We start from the raw sequence: 19644 nt of genomic DNA on the forward strand, positions 1-19644 counted from the left end.
CCAACTTAAAATGTGTGGTCCCAATTTTGGGCATTTCATTATAGGTTGAAAAAAGAAAGATAAATGCCAAAGATAAAATAACGTGTCGTGGTACGATGTGTTGTGAGCTTGTTGATGGGTGACCAAGATAATAGTACATGCTATATGCTATGTATTTATTTATTTAATGGTAGGCTACTACTGTAAGTGCTATATGACATCAGTACCCATAGCCTGGTCATGAAGTCCAAGCTCCACATGGGAGCTAAGTCGTTATTAGACCCCATATTGTTTGTATTTGATCATTTAGTTTGTGTAATTGTTGTTACTGTTGTTTTTGTCTGTTATTGTTACACTGCTCTGGGGTACGGGACCAGAGAGACTGGAGAGGGAGCACTAGTGCAAGGGACCATGGAACTAGAGACTGGACCTGTGGACCTCAGGTGGATGGTATGAAGGCTGAAATCAATTCCTTGACATACAGGGAGCCAGTGTAAATATCTAAGAACTTGAGTGATATGTTCCACTTTCTTGGTATTTGTAAGGACACTGTTACAGTAGTCAAGGCTACTGAAGATGAATGCATGGACATACACATCCTTTTCTTTTTCTAATATGCTAACTTGTCCATTAAAATAAAGAAGGAAAAAAAAGGGAAAGGGCACCATGCCGAGTAAAAACACATAGCATACAGTCCTTTCTGCAACTGACCCGACCCGCTGCAGTTTACTTGCATATCACCCCCCTCTGTCTGCCACCTTTCTTGTCCCATTTTTCACTGTCCTATTGGAATAAAGCAACAATGACAAAAAATAAAAAAATATTAAAGAAATAAAAAGTCTATCAGAGAATCTCTTTGCTAAAATCATTCATGTAGGGTTGTGATATAATGAAATGAGGCCACTCAACATGAGATAACGAATGGGTAAGTTGTCTATGACTTGCTGTTGTTGCTGTTTCTGTTTTAAATTCTGTATTTCTTAATGCTGTTTTTTTTTTATTGCGGCATCACCTATAAGGCTATTATTGCGGCACCTATAAGGCTGTCCGTGGCTAATTTCACAAACCACCGGATTGATCAGCGCCAAATTTCATGTGCACTTGCAGTAGTCCCCGAATGTTTTTTTCAAAGTGACATGGTTTTCTTTTTGAGATATTCTTCACATTTCTTTATTCATAATTTCAGGTTATGCCGTCATTGCGCCCCTTTTTCTTTTTTTTTCTTAATTTGTTTGTGTAATTCTATTTCCAAATCCGTCCTGCCCCAACCAACATCAAAGCCAGGGCAACCCAAAAGGTTTCATGGTTTCTCCACCCAGGGGAAAAGAAAACTTGAAAGCACAAAGTCCTATAAATGTGGAATCTAGTCTTCTCATCATTGAGGGGCAGTAGGCTATATGCTTATCCGTAAAGGTCATCATCATTATCTTCATTGAAAACCTGGCCATCACCAGTGCCTCCTGACCCCTGGCTCGGAGCGCTGCCCCCTGTGGTATTGGAGGGAAACCTAAAGGAGCCGAAGCCACGGCTCTGCTGCAGCGTCTGTGAGAACATTTCATATTTGCGGATGTCATTGTCACTGACGGAGCGACGAGCGAATTGCATGGCCTCCTCAAAGTGGTCCTTCCTGATCTCGGGCACAGGGTCGTCCCCCTCTACTTCCATAGCTAATGGGTTGGTCTGCCTCTCGCGCTCTCTGCGGATCTCTTTCTCAATGCTCTCTCTGATGGCCAGCTTACACGCTCGCTGGCCGATCTCTGTGAGATCAGCTCCAGAAAAGCCATTGGTCATCTTGGCCAGGAAGTCAAGATCCACATCCTTGCTGATGGGGCTTTTGCGAAGGTTGGCCTTGAGTATATTAATCCTACTCTTTTCGTCAGGCAGGGGGATGTAGATGAGCTGGTCCAGACGGCCAGGTCTTAGAATGGCAGAGTCGATGATGTCAGGTCTGTTGGTGGCTCCAATGATGAAAACGTTTTTCTTGCTGGACATGCCGTCCATCTCGGTCAGGATCTGGTTGATAACACGGTCACCGGCTCCACCACCATCTCCTATGTTGGAACCACGGGACTTGGCTATTGAGTCCAGCTCATCGAAGAATAGGACACAAGGGGCTGCCTGGCGAGCCTTGTCAAAGATCTCTCTGACGTTGGCCTCTGACTCCCCGAACCACATAGTGAGCAGCTCAGGTCCTTTGATGGAGATGAAGTTAGCCTGGCATTCATTGGCAATGGCCTTGGCCAGGAGGGTCTTACCACAACCAGGGGGCCCATAGAACAGCACACCCTTTGATGGGGTCATGCCAAACTTCAGGAACTTGTCTGGGTGTTCCACTGGATACTGCACCAGTTCCTGCAGCTCCCTCTTGACATCGGCAAGACCTCCAATGTCCTCCCAGGTGATGTTGGGAACCTCGACCACTGTCTCCCTCAGTGCTGATGGGTTGCTCTGACTCAGGGCCCACTTGAAGTCATCCATGGTGACAGCCAGTGAGTTCAAGACTTCGGCATCAATGGTCTCATCCTCCAGGTCAATCAGGTCCATCTTCTTTCGGATGGCCTGCAGAGCCGCCTCAGAGCAGAGAGCAGCCATATCTGCACCCACATGTCCATGGGTCCCATTGGCAACCTGTTCAAGGTCAACATCATCATCCAGCTTCATGTTCTTGGTGTGAATCTGGAGGATTTCCAGTCTGCCTGTTGCATCAGGGATGCCAATGTCCACCTCCTTATCAAAACGCCCAAATCGCCTAAGAGCTGTGTCAATGCTGTTGGGTCTGTTGGTGGCAGCCATGACAATGACATGAGTTCTCTGCTTCAGACCGTCCATCAGGGTGAGGAGTTGAGACACAATACGCCTTTCCACCTCTCCATGAGTCTTTTCTCTCTTTGGAGCGATGGCATCAATCTCATCAATGAAGATGATGGCTGGGGCATTCTTCTCAGATTCCTCAAAGGCCTTTCTCAAATTACTCTCACTTTCTCCAGCCATCTTACTCATTATCTCGGGACCATTAATAAGGAAGAAGAAGGCTCCAGTTTCATTTGCCACAGCTCTAGCAATCAGGGTCTTTCCTGTTCCAGGGGGTCCATACAGCAGGATACCACGTGGTGGCTTGACTCCAATTGCCTTGAACAGTGCAGGGTGTCTAAGAGGCAGCTCCACCATCTCTTTGATCTGAGCCAACTGCTTCCTCACTCCGCCAAGGTTATCATAGCCAACCTCATTCAGAGACTCCTCCTCATCCTCTCTCCTGATGGGCTCCCCCTCACAGTGGATAACCGTGTCAGGAGCAACGATGCAGTAGGGGGATGGATCAGTCTCTACCACCTTGAACTCCACAGCACGCATGCCTCCCCTGACCAGGAAGATGTCACCTTTGCGGATGGGCCTGAAAGCCTCTAGGAAGTATGGCTTGAGGTAGACCTCAAACAGGTTTCCAGTAATCCCCTCTACTGTGTCATCTATTGGGAGAACATGGATTCTTTCTCCGTATTTCACATCGGGACATGGCTGAATGTTCACAACGTCACCCAGACGGACCCTCAAATTGTTGCGGACAACCCTGTTCATACGGACCTTTTCATCGGAACAGGCGTCAGAGAGAACAATGCACACAGTCTCTCTTCTCTTTTTCCCCTTCATCAGCACTGTGTCTCCACGGAACAGCTTAAGCTCATCCATCTTGGTCTGAGAGAGGGAGATCACACTATTGTCCTCATTGACAGATTCATCAACAATCAGTCTGTTGGGCCTTTGCTTCTTTTTCAGAATGGCAGTGGCAAGATCATCATTGTTGGATTGCCCTCCCGAAGCCATGGTTGTCCACCTGGATTAATATTTATGTTTAATAAGATTCTGCTAAGCTTTAGTCTTTGTTTCTCAAAGTTGAGTCTGACTATCTCTGTCTTTATCTATTTACGTCCCTCCTGCCAGAAATAGACAATGGCTGTCCCTGGGAGAAAGTTAACGCTTAAAGGCACTTCTTACCATATAAAAGGCTGACCAGAACTGTGGTCTGAAGTCACACACAACACAAACTGTAGCCTTGCATATCAACAACGTCGATTTGCGCGGTGTGTCCTTAATCTGGCATTGTATGCTTGGATGTCTGACGTTCCTATATGCACACATTTCACATTTCTCCCTTAAATGCCCTTGTCAGAAAATAGAACAGCACCAGCATGAAAAGGAAAGATCTCAAAAGTTGAAAACACTTACGTCGCACTGCTGATACGACTGATATGTCTGAGTCATAGTGTTGGGGGTTTGTCAGTACCCATTGTACCCTTCTGTCTGTATCCCTTTTGTGCCCATATATAGAGATGTCTGTTTCTGTCTGTCTACCTGTGTCCCTTTTATGCCCATTTATGGAGATATCTATATATCTATATATAGGCTGACTCCCACTCCTGTTTCCAGGATGCCCCTGCAGCCACACGCTTGTAGACAAGTCCTCAATTAAGCAAGAACTGCATTGATTGTGTCCACATGAAGAAGGACACACATAGTAAAGGTGCAGTAATGTTACATTCACACACACGCAGGTAAATGCGTGCCAGTGTGACGGTGTGTGACGGCCATGGATTAAAATGAAAAATAATCATGAACGCTATGGTGGCATAATCTTTTACAGTGGTCCAATATTCACACCAGTGGAGGGTAGAACTGATGTAATAGAATGTCATAGTGATGGAATGTTTAGAGTCCATAGTTGGTTACTGACAGAGAGTCCAGGTAAAGGTGAACAAACCTAGGGAGGACTTGGTTCTATATCAGCCACTGCAACTTTGCATGGACAGAAGGAATAGCTAAGGAATGGCTTTGATAACACATACAGTACCCAGTCTTACAGAATATTCTCAGTTATGTGTGGGTGCATATATTCTTATTCTTATATATGTTTTGCACCCTGTCCCTCCGTCCGTCCGTCCGTCCGTCCGTCTGTGAACAGCTAATCTTCGGCACCGTTGGCTTGATCGCAGCGAAACTGTGCACCCACACTCACTGGATGCCAGAGCAGACAGAACCTCTGACCAAATTCTTCACATGGGCCTGTTATAGCACTACCAGGAGGCTGGTATTTTCTTGACAGTACTCCTACTGATTTTGTCCAAACATCACACAAATCGGTACACAGTGTCCTAAGATTGACATCTTAAGTTTGCAGGATTGGCCCGTTTTGAACAAATTGACGCAAATCATGAACGCAATGTCCGATTGCGGTGAAACTTTGCACGTACATTCGCACTACGTTGAGGAACGAATGCCACACTTTTGACATTGCCCTATTATAGGGCCACCAGGAGGCATTTTTCCACAAAAAGATTTATATTACTCCTACAAGTTTTGTCCAAACATCACGCAAATCAGTACACATTATCTTCCGATTCCGATCATTGCTGGCCCACAATAACCATACCTGACCTGGCGGAGACCTGTGCTCCGAGGAGCACTTTTTCTAGTTATTATTGTAATTAGTAGGACATTAGTGAGTGTGGATTATGCTTGTGGGACAGGGGTGTACAAGGCTGGGAGGAACAATCAAAGCGTAGCCCTGTGTGGACTGTACGGAAGTTACAGCCCTTTGTGGACTATGTGGTTGAACCTGACAATTTGCTGATACTCTTTGCATCTTGATCTCATCTACAACGTGCTGATACTCTTTTTGCACCTTAATGCCTGATACCATGTACCTGCTGCTATGTTCATGCACCTTATGTCAAACCTCATGTACAGTACATACCTGTACCAGCTGGATATACTATGTGTACTGTATATACAGTATATGTAGAAATATTTTCTTTCTCTTATTGCTCTCCCTCCCCTCTTATTTTCTCTTTTTGACTATAACAAAAACAATGGAGCTCCCACAAAAACTAATTTCACCCACTTCTTTACACACCTGTAAACCTGTGATGTGACAAAGTTGATTCTGATCAATATTAAGAGCTTCCCAATGATTATGAGTCAAAGAACCATTTGTTCAGTAGAATATTCCATGTCACAGAATATCACACATGATGTAACTCTTGGTAGATATTATTATATTATTGCACATTTTTAATGATATTGAGAAAGAAAAATCATCCGGCAGGTACAGGGATTCATAGGCCTACATTGTTCAATGAATATACATACAGTATATGATTATATATGAATATATAATCAAAGGAGATGTCTTGTGGTGCTGGAGGATCCTTGTTAATGCAGTAGATCAGTTGGTAGCAATGTTGGAATCAAACTGGGAAAAAAGGAGAGATAAGTATTTATTTCTACTAGACCATACCCGTAGGGCGATATGAGCACCCAAGCCCCGGTGAAGGGCGCAGGCGAAAGTACAGACCTTGCTGCTTGTTTCTCGCGCGAAACCCGCGAAACCTGGCAACGTTCTCTCCCATTGTTTGACACATAATGGCTAATAAAAAGCTGAGATTTGATGAAATTGAGAAACGGGCTTGGCAGTTAAGTTCAGATGGTAATGGGCAATGGCTGTGTGCAAAATCAGATCAAGTGTTCCAGACAGTGAGAAACGGGCACACACCGAGACACCGAGACACCATGGCCACAGAGGTTAGTCAAATTATACTGTAGTTAGATAACTGAAATGTTGTGTGTTGAGGATATCGCCACAGTCAAAAAGCTATATGGTCATTCATTAAAAACAAACAGAAATAGCTTGCTGACTGACTAAACTCATAGACAAAGTAAACAGATGGCTTCACGAACAGGGACATGCACAGGAATGTGTTGCCACAATAAACATATGCCACTGGAGACATAATGACGCGTCTCACCATTAAGGGAAGTCACGAATCACGAGCCTTCCATTTTCCCATGTCCATATTTGCCAAGCGGGGGTGCAGGCCTTCAAGAAAGAATTGCAGGTGCTGTCCTGCAGTTGGTACTGCAGTAGGTTTCCCACAAGCTCCACATACAAATCCAGCTGCTTTTTCTCTCACGGATACTGTGAGTTGATTGGCAGGACTGAAGGACAGCTGAAGTCCTGGTTCACTATTAATTGTTACTGTGTTGTCTGAGATCAGTAACGATGTGTCGTTTGTAGAGAAAAAGGTCTGATTCAGTTGTTTTCCATTTACCTGCAAATGTGTAACAAATACTTTAATAACAGGCACATTGGCAATTTGAACAATTTCACCGTAACAACATTTTGCAGTTATAAATACTTTTTTATTCTGCATTAGGTCAGGAATATTACTAATATTGCTAATTATTAATAAGACCTGGGCTGACAGGGGCCCTTGAAATGTATAGATGTAACCTAAATTCTTCAATAAATAATAGTCTTGTGTTATGTTGTCGGGGGCCCAGAATTTCAGGTATCACCCTTTTGTTTGAGAGCATAAGAACAAAAGCAGGGACAGCTATCTAAACTTCCAGCTAACCAAGCTACTCACCGAAACGTCATGTTTATTGCTAATGGTTATCATCACGCCATCAAAGGACACATACACCACCATAATTTTGTTGATCATGGAGGTGCCAGACTTCTGCAGTCTCACCGCCACCCTGAACCACTCTGGCGTTACGGCTTGGTGGCAATCTGTAACCAGCTCGTAGGTCCCTGAATATTCAAGGTTGCCAGAGTCACCATTGAAATCAGTGAGTGTACCATTTTCTGTCAGAGAACACTGCTTAAGGTGGCAGGCCATTACGCCATTCTTGATTTGACATGTCTCATCGCTATGACATGACATGTTCTGGGACAGAACCACTCCTGAAGTGTGGCAGGTGTGGATTCTGTGGCAGTTGTCTGAGATCACAGACTCTCCAATCTACACAGGACACAAAACTAATGATTACATACTTCATCACTGAAGATCATTAATCATTATTCAATCATTATTAATTATCCAATGCCATATTCACAATCAATATGTATTTGACACACGTGCGCGCACACACACACACACACACACACACACACACACACACACACACACACACACACACACACACGTAAAGCTCACCTTGTAAGTGTGTCCATCATTGTAACAGCTACACTGATCAATGCTAACACAGCCTGTTCCATTGTAGTAGTAGCCCTGATTGCAGCTGCAGCCTTCAGCGCAGGTGGTGGGACATGAGACTACATCAGACAAACCAGGGCATGGAGTGGTGCAGGGCTGTGCACAGGTCTCATAGTGGCTATTTGCAGAGCAGTTTAAAGCTATGGACAAATGATATTATTTTTTATAAAAAGAAGGAAAATAAATCTATCAAATTAACTTCAAGAATGCAAGATTATTGTTGTTTTGATACAAATACATAGAGAGGTAGATATTTATCTATACAATAGATTGTTAGCTGTCCCTGTCTGACAGGAACAGAACACTTACGGCATAAAGTAGGACTTCTCCAGTTTTGGATCTTCGCACCAAAGTTTTGGCAATCTGTCATGTATGCAGCAATGCTATGGCAGAGCATGGCGCGATCTCCCTCGGCCATGCAAAGATCATAGACACAATCTTGGTAGTAAGATACTGGGTCTATTATGCCATGGCAGGCAGTAAAGGGACCTGTAGGGCTGGTAACAATTGCACAATCTGCCTCCAATGCAGCTTTCCTGGAGTCCTCACACTTGGGGCAGACGTCTCCACTGCAGCCATCTTCACAAACCACTCCAGGAACGGACACCCTCCAGGCTGCCCCAAAGGTCAGAATGTCTTTGGTATCATTTGGCATTAATTTCCCATCAGGCAGCTGGAACTCATCTGCTTTGTTGCCATTGAAGTTGCCACACAGACCACAGGTCTTGCCCCTGTAGTTGCCAGGTACAGTGACAGTGACACGGTAGATCATGTCATATGTCACTCTCAGGCCAAAGTCAGTTATGATGACATAGTGCGTACTTTCCTGGTAAACTCGGATGGCACCTTTGTTGAGGTTCAATGGGATGGGAGATTGGACACCATTTACCTGGACAAAATAATGAAGAAATTTGATTATACCATCAGAACACAATGTAATGCTTTTCTGAATACTTAAGATTGTCAGTTGAATTTTTTAAGTCATTCAGACTTAAGCTCAGCTCAATGGTTTAAATGCTACTATTACAGTGCCTTTGTGCAAGGTACTTAACCCTCAAACTCTCAAACAGTACACTGCAGTCTGCAGTTGTACAGGGTTGCTCCCAGCCCCCAGGTATCAATATGTGAGTCATTCCACGAATTCGGTACACTTTGCAGTCCCCTCTGACCTTTTTAAGTGTATTGTATCCATGGGTCACCAAAATCAAATTTTAAAAGCTTTTTAGAATCAATTGACATGTTCCCTTTACTATTGTGTAAAAATATTATATATTTTATCTTTATATCTGAAATTATCTGCCTTTTCTACAGTAGACACCGCCTAAATTTGCCCATTTTTCATGTCCCCAATGGCCGATAGAGAGATTGGCCTTCAGATATGACTACTAAAAGTGTAGAATAATCCATAACTTATATTATTCACATGAAACCAGCAATGTACTCTATTGCTAGTCATGTTTCGTTTTTTAATAAATAGTTGATTTATCATTAAAATCACGTTATATAGCTCTGTCCCACAGTCACACTCAACCCCGTTACACAAGTCATTCTCCTCTCTGTAAAAAGTATAAACTGACCCTTTAGTGGCATCAACAACATGTGATGGCATTCTACAAGTCTTCTGAGCAAGATGCTGCAGAAAGAGGAACATTTCGAACTTCTTATACAGCTATTTAGGGTCATTTATACTTTCAAAGCGTGGTCGTAAAGCATAACAACTCAACCACGTTACATGAAATAAAGATAGAAAACTAGTATTATTTTAAATTGTCTTTGTCATTTCAGCAATATATGTGATTGACTAATGTCATGCATGCCATGTGGTCTCCTCTTAATCATCACAGGTAGAGTTATGGCCATCTTGAGTAAAAAATCTCAACCCCGTTCCACTCAACCCCGTTATGAATTTCAACCCTGTTACATATATTATTCCATATAAAAATATTAATTTAATGCCTGAGATGGGAAAATATGTTTTTCTGCATGTTGAATATGTCCTTAATGGTGTGGGCTATTCAAAAAAGTAATTCGTTTCCATCGATTTTTCACAAAAAAAAAGTGCAAAGTGTACCGAATTCGTGGAATGACTCATGTATAATGTCTGTTTATGAGTTTGATGCTGTAAAAGAGCATTGGTGCTTTATCAGAAAAACTGAGACATTAAAGATTTCCAACAACTGATGAAATGAAGCCATAATTGTCTCCGCCAGGCTGAAAGGCATGGCGAGAGAGTATGTTTTCCACCCCGTCCGTCCATCCGTGTGTCCGTCCGTGTGTCCGTGTGTCCGTCCGTCTGTGACCAGCTAATCTCCGACACCGTTGTCTTGATCGCAGCGAAACTGTGCACACGCACTCCCTGGATGCCAATTCAGAACCTTTGCCCCAAATTTTTCTCATGGGCCTTTTATAGCGCCACCAGGAGGCCGATTTGTGCAAAACATATTTTTTGACAGCACTCCTACAGATTTTGTCCAAAAATCACGCCAATCGGTACACAGTATCTCTGTAGTCATTAAACAAAATAGGTCTTTCAGATTTCTCATATTCCATCCTGATTGGCTAAAAATGTCTTCCAAAGTTTGCAGGAGTGCTCCGTTTTGAACAAAATGCCTCAAATCATGAACAAAGCATGCAATTTCCGTGAAACGTTGCACGCTCATTCCCATTAGGCCGAGGAAGAACTACCATTTGAACATTTTCAAATCAGCCTCATGGTGGCGCTATAACAGGCCGGTTCGTGTTTTTACCTATAATTGCACCGATCTGTGTAAAACTTTGTATGCGCACTCCCTAGAGGTCAAGGAAAAACCTTTGCCCTGCATTTTTCACATCTGCCTTTTATAGCACCACCAGGAGGCCGACTTATGTAAAACACATTATTGCGACCGTAGGTCGCACTTACTACAGAAAGCTGCTCCAGGTGTCCGTCCGTCACTCCGTCACTCCGTCACACACGTCACACTTTTGCCCTGCTCATATCTCCGCACCCATTGCCCCGATCCATGCCACATTTTGCACACACACTCCTTACCTGCCAAACTACACCCTCCAAGGACCCCCGGAGCTCCAGGGACCCCCAGCTGCCTCGGGGACCCCCAAGTGTAAAAAATGAGCACATGTGGACAAATTACCAAATGACCACCCCAACGGGGCTGCTCACGGGGCATTCCCGGGGACCACCCACTCCTGGTGCTCCAGAACGGATGCAAAAGTGGTGGCGCCCCCAGTGGAGGACCCCCTGCCACTGCAGCTCACATAAAATGCCCTAACTCGGGGGCTAACGCCACCATGTCACAGCTAACCCCACATTTAGACCACCAAACAAAACTATCCATTGCCCACACAACTAGGAACCAATCGCCGTTACAGCCCTCTTCTGTATACATGTGACCTACGGTCGCTTATCTCCCGATTAGGGAGTCTTACTGGTTTTATACTACTCCTTCCAATTGTATCCAAATTTCACGCAAATCGGTACACATGATCTCTATAGTCATGTGATCACGACGGATGTGTTTGATTTTTTTCATATGCCATACTGATTGGCTAAGATTGACATCTTAAGTTTGCATTATTGGCTTGTTTTGAACAAAATTCCGCAAATCATGAACGCACCGTCCAATTGCGCTCAAACTTTGCACGCACATTCACACTATGTTGAGGAACAAATGCCACACTTTTAACATTGGCCTGTTATAGCGCCACCAACAGGTCTAATTTAGCAAAACATGTTTTTAACAAAATGCCTCAAATCATGAATGCAGTCAGCGTCCAATTGTCGTGCAAGACCTAAGAAGAAATGGCAGCCTTTTCACGCGGCCTATTATAGCGCCACCAGGAGGCCACAATAGCCTACCTGACCTGGCGGAGACCTGTGCTCCGAGGAGCACTTTTTCTAGTTTAAGACTGTGGCAAAGTGTGTCATACCATGATCATTCCAATTTGGTTCCTGCGTAGGATCAATATGTGTCCATAAACTTCAACAGCCACAAGTTTTGCCACAGAGACTTTGGGATTTGCAGACAAGGCGTCCCACTTCTCGTTCTCCACCACCACAGAGAAGGGGTTGAGACGTGTGCCCTCCAGATGGCAAGCTTGAGCTGCGGTGTAGGTGCAGGTGCCTTGGAAATTGTAGGTGCCATTGTCAAAGGTGTTGTAATGAGGGTCACCAGAGATGCTGCAGGTTCCATGTCCGAAAGGCTGACATGATCGGACACCGTTCTTCACTTCGCACTTCTCGTAGGGTCCACAAGAAGCCTTCTTACACTCCACCTAAAATGAATTATATGTTTGGATTATTTTTCTTACACATAATGATGCACTAAAAAACTTTCTTTTTATTTGTATCTAAGCAACAAGGAAATCCCAGCCGATAATGGGGCATCTGACAAACCAAAGTTAAAATAATAATAACATACCCATGCAAAACATATAATTCCATTACATACTGTACAACAGTATGTACATAAATTCTAAACCCACTGTACAAGAACTTGAATGGCAGTAGTCAAACAATAGTGCCTAAATATAGTAGAAGTTGGCACACACACAAACACGGTTAATGTGTACCTGACAGTACATCATGTTCATTTGGTTCTAATATACTGTGCAATAACGTTCTGAGGGAATGTATATACTCAACACATTGAGTATATACAGTACATAGCTTCAAGTTTCTTGGGACTGACAAGAATTTGTGCAACGGTCTATATCTTAAATCCCATAATTTGAATTTGTCTTAATTGTTTTGAGAATGGGAATAACAGATATGAATTGGGGAGTCATCGTGGGCTTGGACCAAAGATTGCGAGAGAACAATTCATTGCCTTTTTATTTTTATGTTTTTGTTTTTATTTTACTGGCAGCATGGTTGGTTTCTCTGTTCTTCCCTCTTTCTGATGGTACCTTTTACATTTCATCATAGTCTTTACTATTGTATGTTTCTGTTGATATGAGGTGTCAGCCAATGTGTGATTGACGTGTCCCCCCGTGGTGGGTTCACAAGAGGTGAACACTTTCTCCAGTACTCTTTTCTAGAGAGCTGTACTGTACTGTACTGTACTTTATCTTGTGTGTGTGTGTGTGTGTGTGTGTGTGCGTGTGCGTGTGTGCGTGCGTGCGTGCGTGTGTGTGTGTGTGGCTTTGTTGGAAACAAAAATGGAAAGAGAGAAAGAAAAACATTTTAGACAACCACATACACACTGAATTCTTTTCATTTTTACCTTTCCATCGCAGGTGCATTCTTGTTGGCAGTTCTCATTGGGATAAAAGACCTGTCCATGCTTATAGTATTTGCCCATATGAACACAACCACACTGGCCAGAAGGGACACATTCATCTCCACTGAGGACAAAGCCCTCATTGCAGACACACCCTTCCATACAATGAGCTCTGCAGACAGATGGGCTGGAGTTGTTCTGGCATGATCCCGAACAGCCACTGGTACAAAGCTCATAATGGCCATTTGATGGACACTGTGCATCTATAAGTATAACACAATCACTTCAATTGCAAAGTACAGTCAATGAAGACAACCAAGACAAGTCAGTCGATGCAACGATTCACAAACAAATGAGTTCAATATTACATTTACACACAGTGGAGCAGAGGCAACTGGACCTTACATTCAGGACAAATGAACAGTGCAAGACATACAATATATAATTGACACAAATAAAGTGACCAACTCTAAACGCTTCACACAACCATTACTGTATTGTACTGCATTATATGGTGATAAATATAGCTTTAACAAATTAGAAAAGAGGTTTAGAGACCAGACAGGAAATGCCCTTACCACAGAAGTGAGCCGACCTCCAGGCATATACTTTAGCACCTTTCAGCTGACAGGCTGCTGTGTAGGCGGTCAGAGTCTTGCACTGCATGTTCCCGCCTCCCTGGTAAAGACAGACATCATACACGCAGTCTTTGAGGAAACCTGCAGGGTCAACTATGGCATGGCAGTCACGGAAAGGGCCAGCAGGGCTGCTGATGAGACCGCAATACTTGTCGGTGGCAAACAGCTCTTTCTGAGCATCATTGCAGCCGGGACAAGGCCCTTGGCAGCCATCAACACAGCCATGGAGCGCAGTAACCTTCCAGCTCTCGCCAAGCGCCCAGGGAGTGGACGCTTGTTTCCCATCACTCATCTGCATGTCGTCTTTGGGGTTGAGATTGTAGTTGCCACACATGCCTTGCATTGCACCCTTGTATGTGCCAGGGACGGTGGCAAAGGCTACACTTTTCCAGTCATAAGACACTTTGACTCCAAAGTCAGTCTGAATGACAGCAAACCAGCCACTCTTGTACACCTGGAGTTTATCTCTGCCTATAGTCAAAGGGAGATTTGAAAGCTCATTGTTGACCTAAAGGAGAAGTGAAACAGAAGATGATTGACACATATATAGAGAACAATTTGCGTGATAGATAGATACTGTAGATAGATAGATATTACTGATCGAAAAGCAGTTACCATCACAAACCCAGGGTGCTCCTTGCTGATGACGATGGTGTACCCAAGCACTTTGACCTCCAACATCTGGATGGCCGATCCGGCCTTCTTGTCACGGCCATCCGTCTGCAGCACAACACTGAACCACTCTGGGCTGGTTTGATTGGATGAGACCCCAGCTAGCTCATACGCACAGGTGCCCTGGAAATTGTAGCGCTGCCCATCAAAGGTCACAAAATGAGGGTCACCGGATACCATGCATGTGGCCCAGTTCACTGGGTGGCAGCCTCTGATACCCTTCACCACCTGACACTGCTGCCGGAGGGGACAGCCGCCTGCCTCTACGGACAAACTTCCACCAGCAGAGCATATGTAGCGTTTGGTGCAGCTCTCATCACCCCAGAAGGTGGCGCCTGCCTCCACATAGTGGCCTTTGTACATGCAGCCACACTGTACCTTGGGGACGCACTTGGTGCCACTAAGCACATAGCCATTGTTGCAGGTACAGGTTTCCACACAGCTTTGTTTGCATTTGGTGGGTGCGTCTGGGTCTTCACAGCTGGCGGTGCAGGCACTTCCACAGAACTCATAGTGGCTGTTCTCTGGGCACTTTGGTGGAGCTGTAAGGATAAATAGTATATACAGTAACTTTATCAACCTTCCTAATGATCCATATCTATCAAAACACTATTGAGATGTTCACTTTGCTTTGATCTACAATATATAATTTTGATAAACTGTGACCAAATAGCTTATGTTTGCCTTTGGATTACTCACGGCATTTGGCAGCCTTCCTCCAGTTTTGACCCTTGACGCCTGTCCTCTGGCAAGTGTCAGAGTAGACCTGTAGAGTGTCACAGAAGTACGACTTCATCGTCGCTCCTCTGCACAGGTCAAACATACAGCTGCTCTGGAACACCTTGGAGTCGATGAGAGGGTGACAGTCTGGGAAGTACTGATCTTTCATTTGCGCAATGGCGGTGCAGATGATCTTGTATTCGATCTGTTCGAGTTCCGTGGCCTTGCAGTTTTCACACTGTCCGCTGCATTCGTCTTTGCAGTAGGCATCGCCTGGCAGGCCGGGAACCCTCCAGCTCCTACCCAGCGCCACCACATTGCTGGCCACAGAGCCAGTAGGGGTGGTCATATCGTCATCTTGTTTGTTGTTGAAGTTGCCACACATGCCACACACCTTGCCAGCAAAGCTGGTTGGCACAGTGATGACCAGGTACTGCTGCCAGTCATACTGCACAGTAAGACCAAAATCTGTTTTGAGGACAACAGAGAAGCCACTCTGAGAGAGTTTCACCTTTCCGTTTGCCAGGTTCATGGGGAGATTCCATACCTGGTAATTCACCTGAAATATGTAAATATGTACTTATTACATGTACTGTATGTCACTGCTGACAATTTTACATTAGAATGCATCGCAAATATAGCCACAGTGTGGTTTGTACAGTACATAATAGTCAGTATTAACATTATTAACATGCATGTATTCATTCATCATATTCACTGTAAAGTCCAGTGCCGATATCTAGGCCAGCATCTAAGCTTTTTTTTTTCATCTTCATGGCTCTTAACTTGTTTGACTCTGAAACTTGTGTTTCATTCGTAATGCTGCTACTGCTACTATGAAACCTAACTTTCACTCTGGCTGTTATTCTTTTTTTAACATTTCTCATACACAGTCAGTTCAGGGATAGGAATACTTTTACATCTTTTTGTCAAAGTGCTGTCTTTGTACCATGTATCTCTTATTATTGTTTGTTTGTTATTCCATTAGTCTAGTCATTTAAGCTCCTGCTGTATGTTGCACAGTATAGGCATATCAGCAAAAGGTCTAAAAACATTTAATCAACAATACCACAAAACATGGAACAATAAACTTTTGTGCCAATATACATTGACTGACTTACCCGGACAAGACCAAACTCCATGTGTACTATGTTGATGGTGATTCCGTACAATTGGACTGTGACCATTCCCACTTCAGTGACCTGTGAGTTGACACGCCGGTTCATGTTCTGAGCTTCCACCTTAAAGGATGGGTGGTTCCCATCCACATGGCAGTTCATGGCCATGGTATAGGTACAGTTGCCCATGAAGTTGTAGTAGTGACCATCAAAGGTGCGGTAGTGGGGATCACCCATGGCCCAGCAGGTGCCTGTGGTGGAAGGCACAGTAGCTGGACCAGCTGCGCTGGGTCCTGAAAATATGCATTTGTCTAGGTTAAGATTATACGTTTTATTGTAAATTACCTTAAAGTAATGTTGAACTTTGGTAGAACCTTTGGTTGTAGCTACCTGGGCATGACATAGCCAAGTCAAAAAATTGTCAATCATCTTTAAACCTGTCTGTTGCTTCTGTGCTTTGTGAGTGACATTTTTAGCATATAAACAAACACAAACAAAGTTATAATATATATATTATATACTATAATAATATTAGTTATAATATGTATATATATATATATATATATATATATATATATAATATATTATATATATATATATATATACACACACACACACACACACACACACACACACACACACACACACACACACACACACACACACACACACACACACACACACACACACACACACACACACACTTACACCATGACTAGATTTGTTATGTCTTATAATTTATTTTATTTATATCACTAGACGTTTTTGTTTGTTTGATGACCTGAGTTTGAGCTGTTTATTCCTCTTGAACTTTGTAAGTCGCTCTGGATAAGAGCATTTGCTAAATACCTAGCTGTAATTTTAAATTGTCCTTCCAGGTTGTTGCTTTAGAGCACATAAGCAACAGATGAAGATGATCAACAATATTTGGACATATTTGGATATCATGCTGAGGTAGCTATACAATCCAAGTTTCTACAGTAAATGTTCAACAACTTCATCGTCACTTTAATGAGTTATAAGACAAAAAATGACCATAATGTTTTACACTTACCACTCAGGAGCAGAACCGCAACAATGATCACAAGCATCCCCATGGCTGACAATGGATAGCTAGCTCCTAATAGGACAAAAACATGTAAACAGGGGTAATTATTTTGACAGTGTTTGATAGGTAAATGAAACAGTGAAGAAATTGAAATCAGAGTCAGGGAGCTGTTAAACTTTTAAATCATTTATGTATCTGAACATCTAAGTTATCCTTACCAGAGCTGGACAACAGGCGTGCATGGATTCTGGAGACCAACACTTAAATTCTACTGAGTCTTTACCAAAGAACCAATCGGCTTCTTGCTGGCAATGAATGACGTTTCACAGAAGCTGGTAAACACCAGCACAGGGCACAGCAATAAAACATGTTACTGTAAGTCTTTGATAAGTGTGATAGAGGGCATGGAATTCATGAAATCAAATTATCCTTTGTCATAAGCTAATAAGTTAATCATTTGAATTTCCATCTCAGTGACATTATCAGAAGGACATTTAATGTGTCTACTTTTTAATAGCATGATTTAAAGCTTCACTGATGGAATTGTTTTCAATTTGTTACTAAATACATTTCTTCCTACAGTGACTTCAGCTTATTGGATTTCCAACAATAAAGCATTACAAAAACATTCTGCCACAAAATACAATTCTGTTAAGGGTGAAAGTTCCCTTTAACACTTAATGAACTATAATAGCAGCAATTTGGATCAGATTAACTTGTTCACTGGAGCTGAATAAGGATAGAATGTAAAAATGATTCAGCAGGCTGTGCTGACAGTGGTAGTTAAATATATTTATATATATTTTAATATTTCATAAATATTGGGGGTCTAGTGTAATACTTTTTTTTTCTGTCACAGAGCATACAGTTGCAAATGACTCCCCTAGCCTGTCTATATATTATCTATAGCTTTGCTTCTACTGAGTGTGACAGAAGCCTAATGGGATTTTTGCCAAAAGCTTGTGCTTCAACTCTGGTGCCACTCTGATAAAATATGCAACAGCTTTGATTAACGAGTTTGCATTTATTCTTACTGCAAAGCCACCACCCACAAAAATAATACATAGGTGTGGGTGTCTTTCAATGCAGAATGATCAAAGAGCCTCTGCTATCTCATTGCAATCAATCACTTTACAAAAGTACAAAAGTGTAAAAGTACAAAGCCGTGTCTGCTGGATAATGTACTCATTGTGATTGGTGCCTGGACTGAAGATATGAAATCTATCTGATAGGTTCTATTTAATGAGAATTCACCGCAGTGCAATGGCAGAGAGATGTCAGTGTGCTCATGTTGCGTTATTGTATTGTGTCTGGTGATTCATATTATTAAGGCACAATGATTTCACAATACTGTCTGTTGCACCAACTTTCCCGTGCCCAACTTCTCTATAACAATAGAATAAGCTTGTTTCAACTTCTGACTTCAGTTGAGTTCTATGGCAGCAACTGGTTAAACAGACCAGTATCCTAAAGGTCGCAGATTTGATCCCTGCAACAATGTGTCCATTGATGGCCATGTGTCCTGTCAACAAGATATTGAACCCATGGCAGCTCAGAGCTCACCCATTGTGATTCACCCTGGGTAAGAGCATCACCTAAATGCCTCAAAAGTAAAATGGGAGAGGCAGACATGTACGGTATGTGGCCTGTACACACCAGTCCAACGGTCCTACCCTGAACAGGTCCCTTCGACCGAGTAAAATCCAACATCACATCACATAAGTTAATGAAATGCCACCCCGTTTCTTCACTGTAAAATGCCAACACAGCCGCCATGTGAATATGGTCTATAGTCCCATAAAGGTAGACGCCTCCGGCTCTGAGGCATTTGTATCTCGGGCGCCATTTTGGAGAAGCCAAGCTTGCTGATTACTGGCCAATCACAGCGTGTCTTCTCCGGGACTTGGCCAAATCTAGTTGTATAAAAATATATCGGGATATTTTTAAAATAAAGACGTGCTGTGATTGGCCAGTAGTCAGACTCAGGAAGCTTGCCTTCTCCAAAATGGCGGCCGCGATACAGGTCGCTCCAATGAACTGCAGAGGCCAATGAGGTATCTGCTGTAGGTTTCTATATCTATGTATGGGACACCCAGACTGCTAGTCCATCCTATCCGATTAGCCACAGGTTGTTTTCATTAGCACTAATTGCAATGTCAAATTGCAATGAAATGACAACAAAAGATTGAATAGACAATT

At 43.1% G+C, this 19644-nt stretch overlaps 2 protein-coding genes across 2 annotated transcripts; both read right to left on the reverse strand.

The window, feature by feature from the left end:
• Nucleotides 1-1380: 1380 nt before the first annotated feature.
• On the reverse strand, nucleotides 1381-3798 carry LOC311062442 (transitional endoplasmic reticulum ATPase-like; the record flags this gene model as incomplete). The annotated part of the gene is made up of 1 exon (XM_084081488.1): nucleotides 1381-3798. The coding sequence occupies one exon, from the start codon at nucleotides 3796-3798 to the stop codon at nucleotides 1381-1383; it is 2418 nt and encodes an 805-aa protein (XP_083937614.1).
• Nucleotides 3799-6094: 2296 nt separating this feature from the next.
• Nucleotides 6095-15955, reverse strand: LOC311062211 (IgGFc-binding protein-like). Its single transcript, XM_084081080.1, has 10 exons — nucleotides 15259-15955; nucleotides 14503-15101; nucleotides 13828-14395; nucleotides 13253-13512; nucleotides 11958-12302; nucleotides 8340-8919; nucleotides 7971-8170; nucleotides 7398-7775; nucleotides 6777-7079; nucleotides 6095-6223 (listed from the first exon to the last, which is right to left on the reverse strand). The coding sequence occupies exons 1-9, from the start codon at nucleotides 15809-15811 to the stop codon at nucleotides 6789-6791; spliced, it is 3774 nt and encodes a 1257-aa protein (XP_083937206.1). The 5' UTR covers nucleotides 15812-15955; the 3' UTR covers nucleotides 6095-6223; nucleotides 6777-6788.
• Between the last annotated feature and the right edge of the window lie 3689 nt (nucleotides 15956-19644).

This window comes from Gymnoscopelus microlampas (genome assembly GCF_963454915.1).
Source record: "Gymnoscopelus microlampas genome assembly, chromosome: 15".
Lineage (NCBI taxonomy): Eukaryota > Metazoa > Chordata > Actinopteri > Myctophiformes > Myctophidae > Gymnoscopelus > Gymnoscopelus microlampas.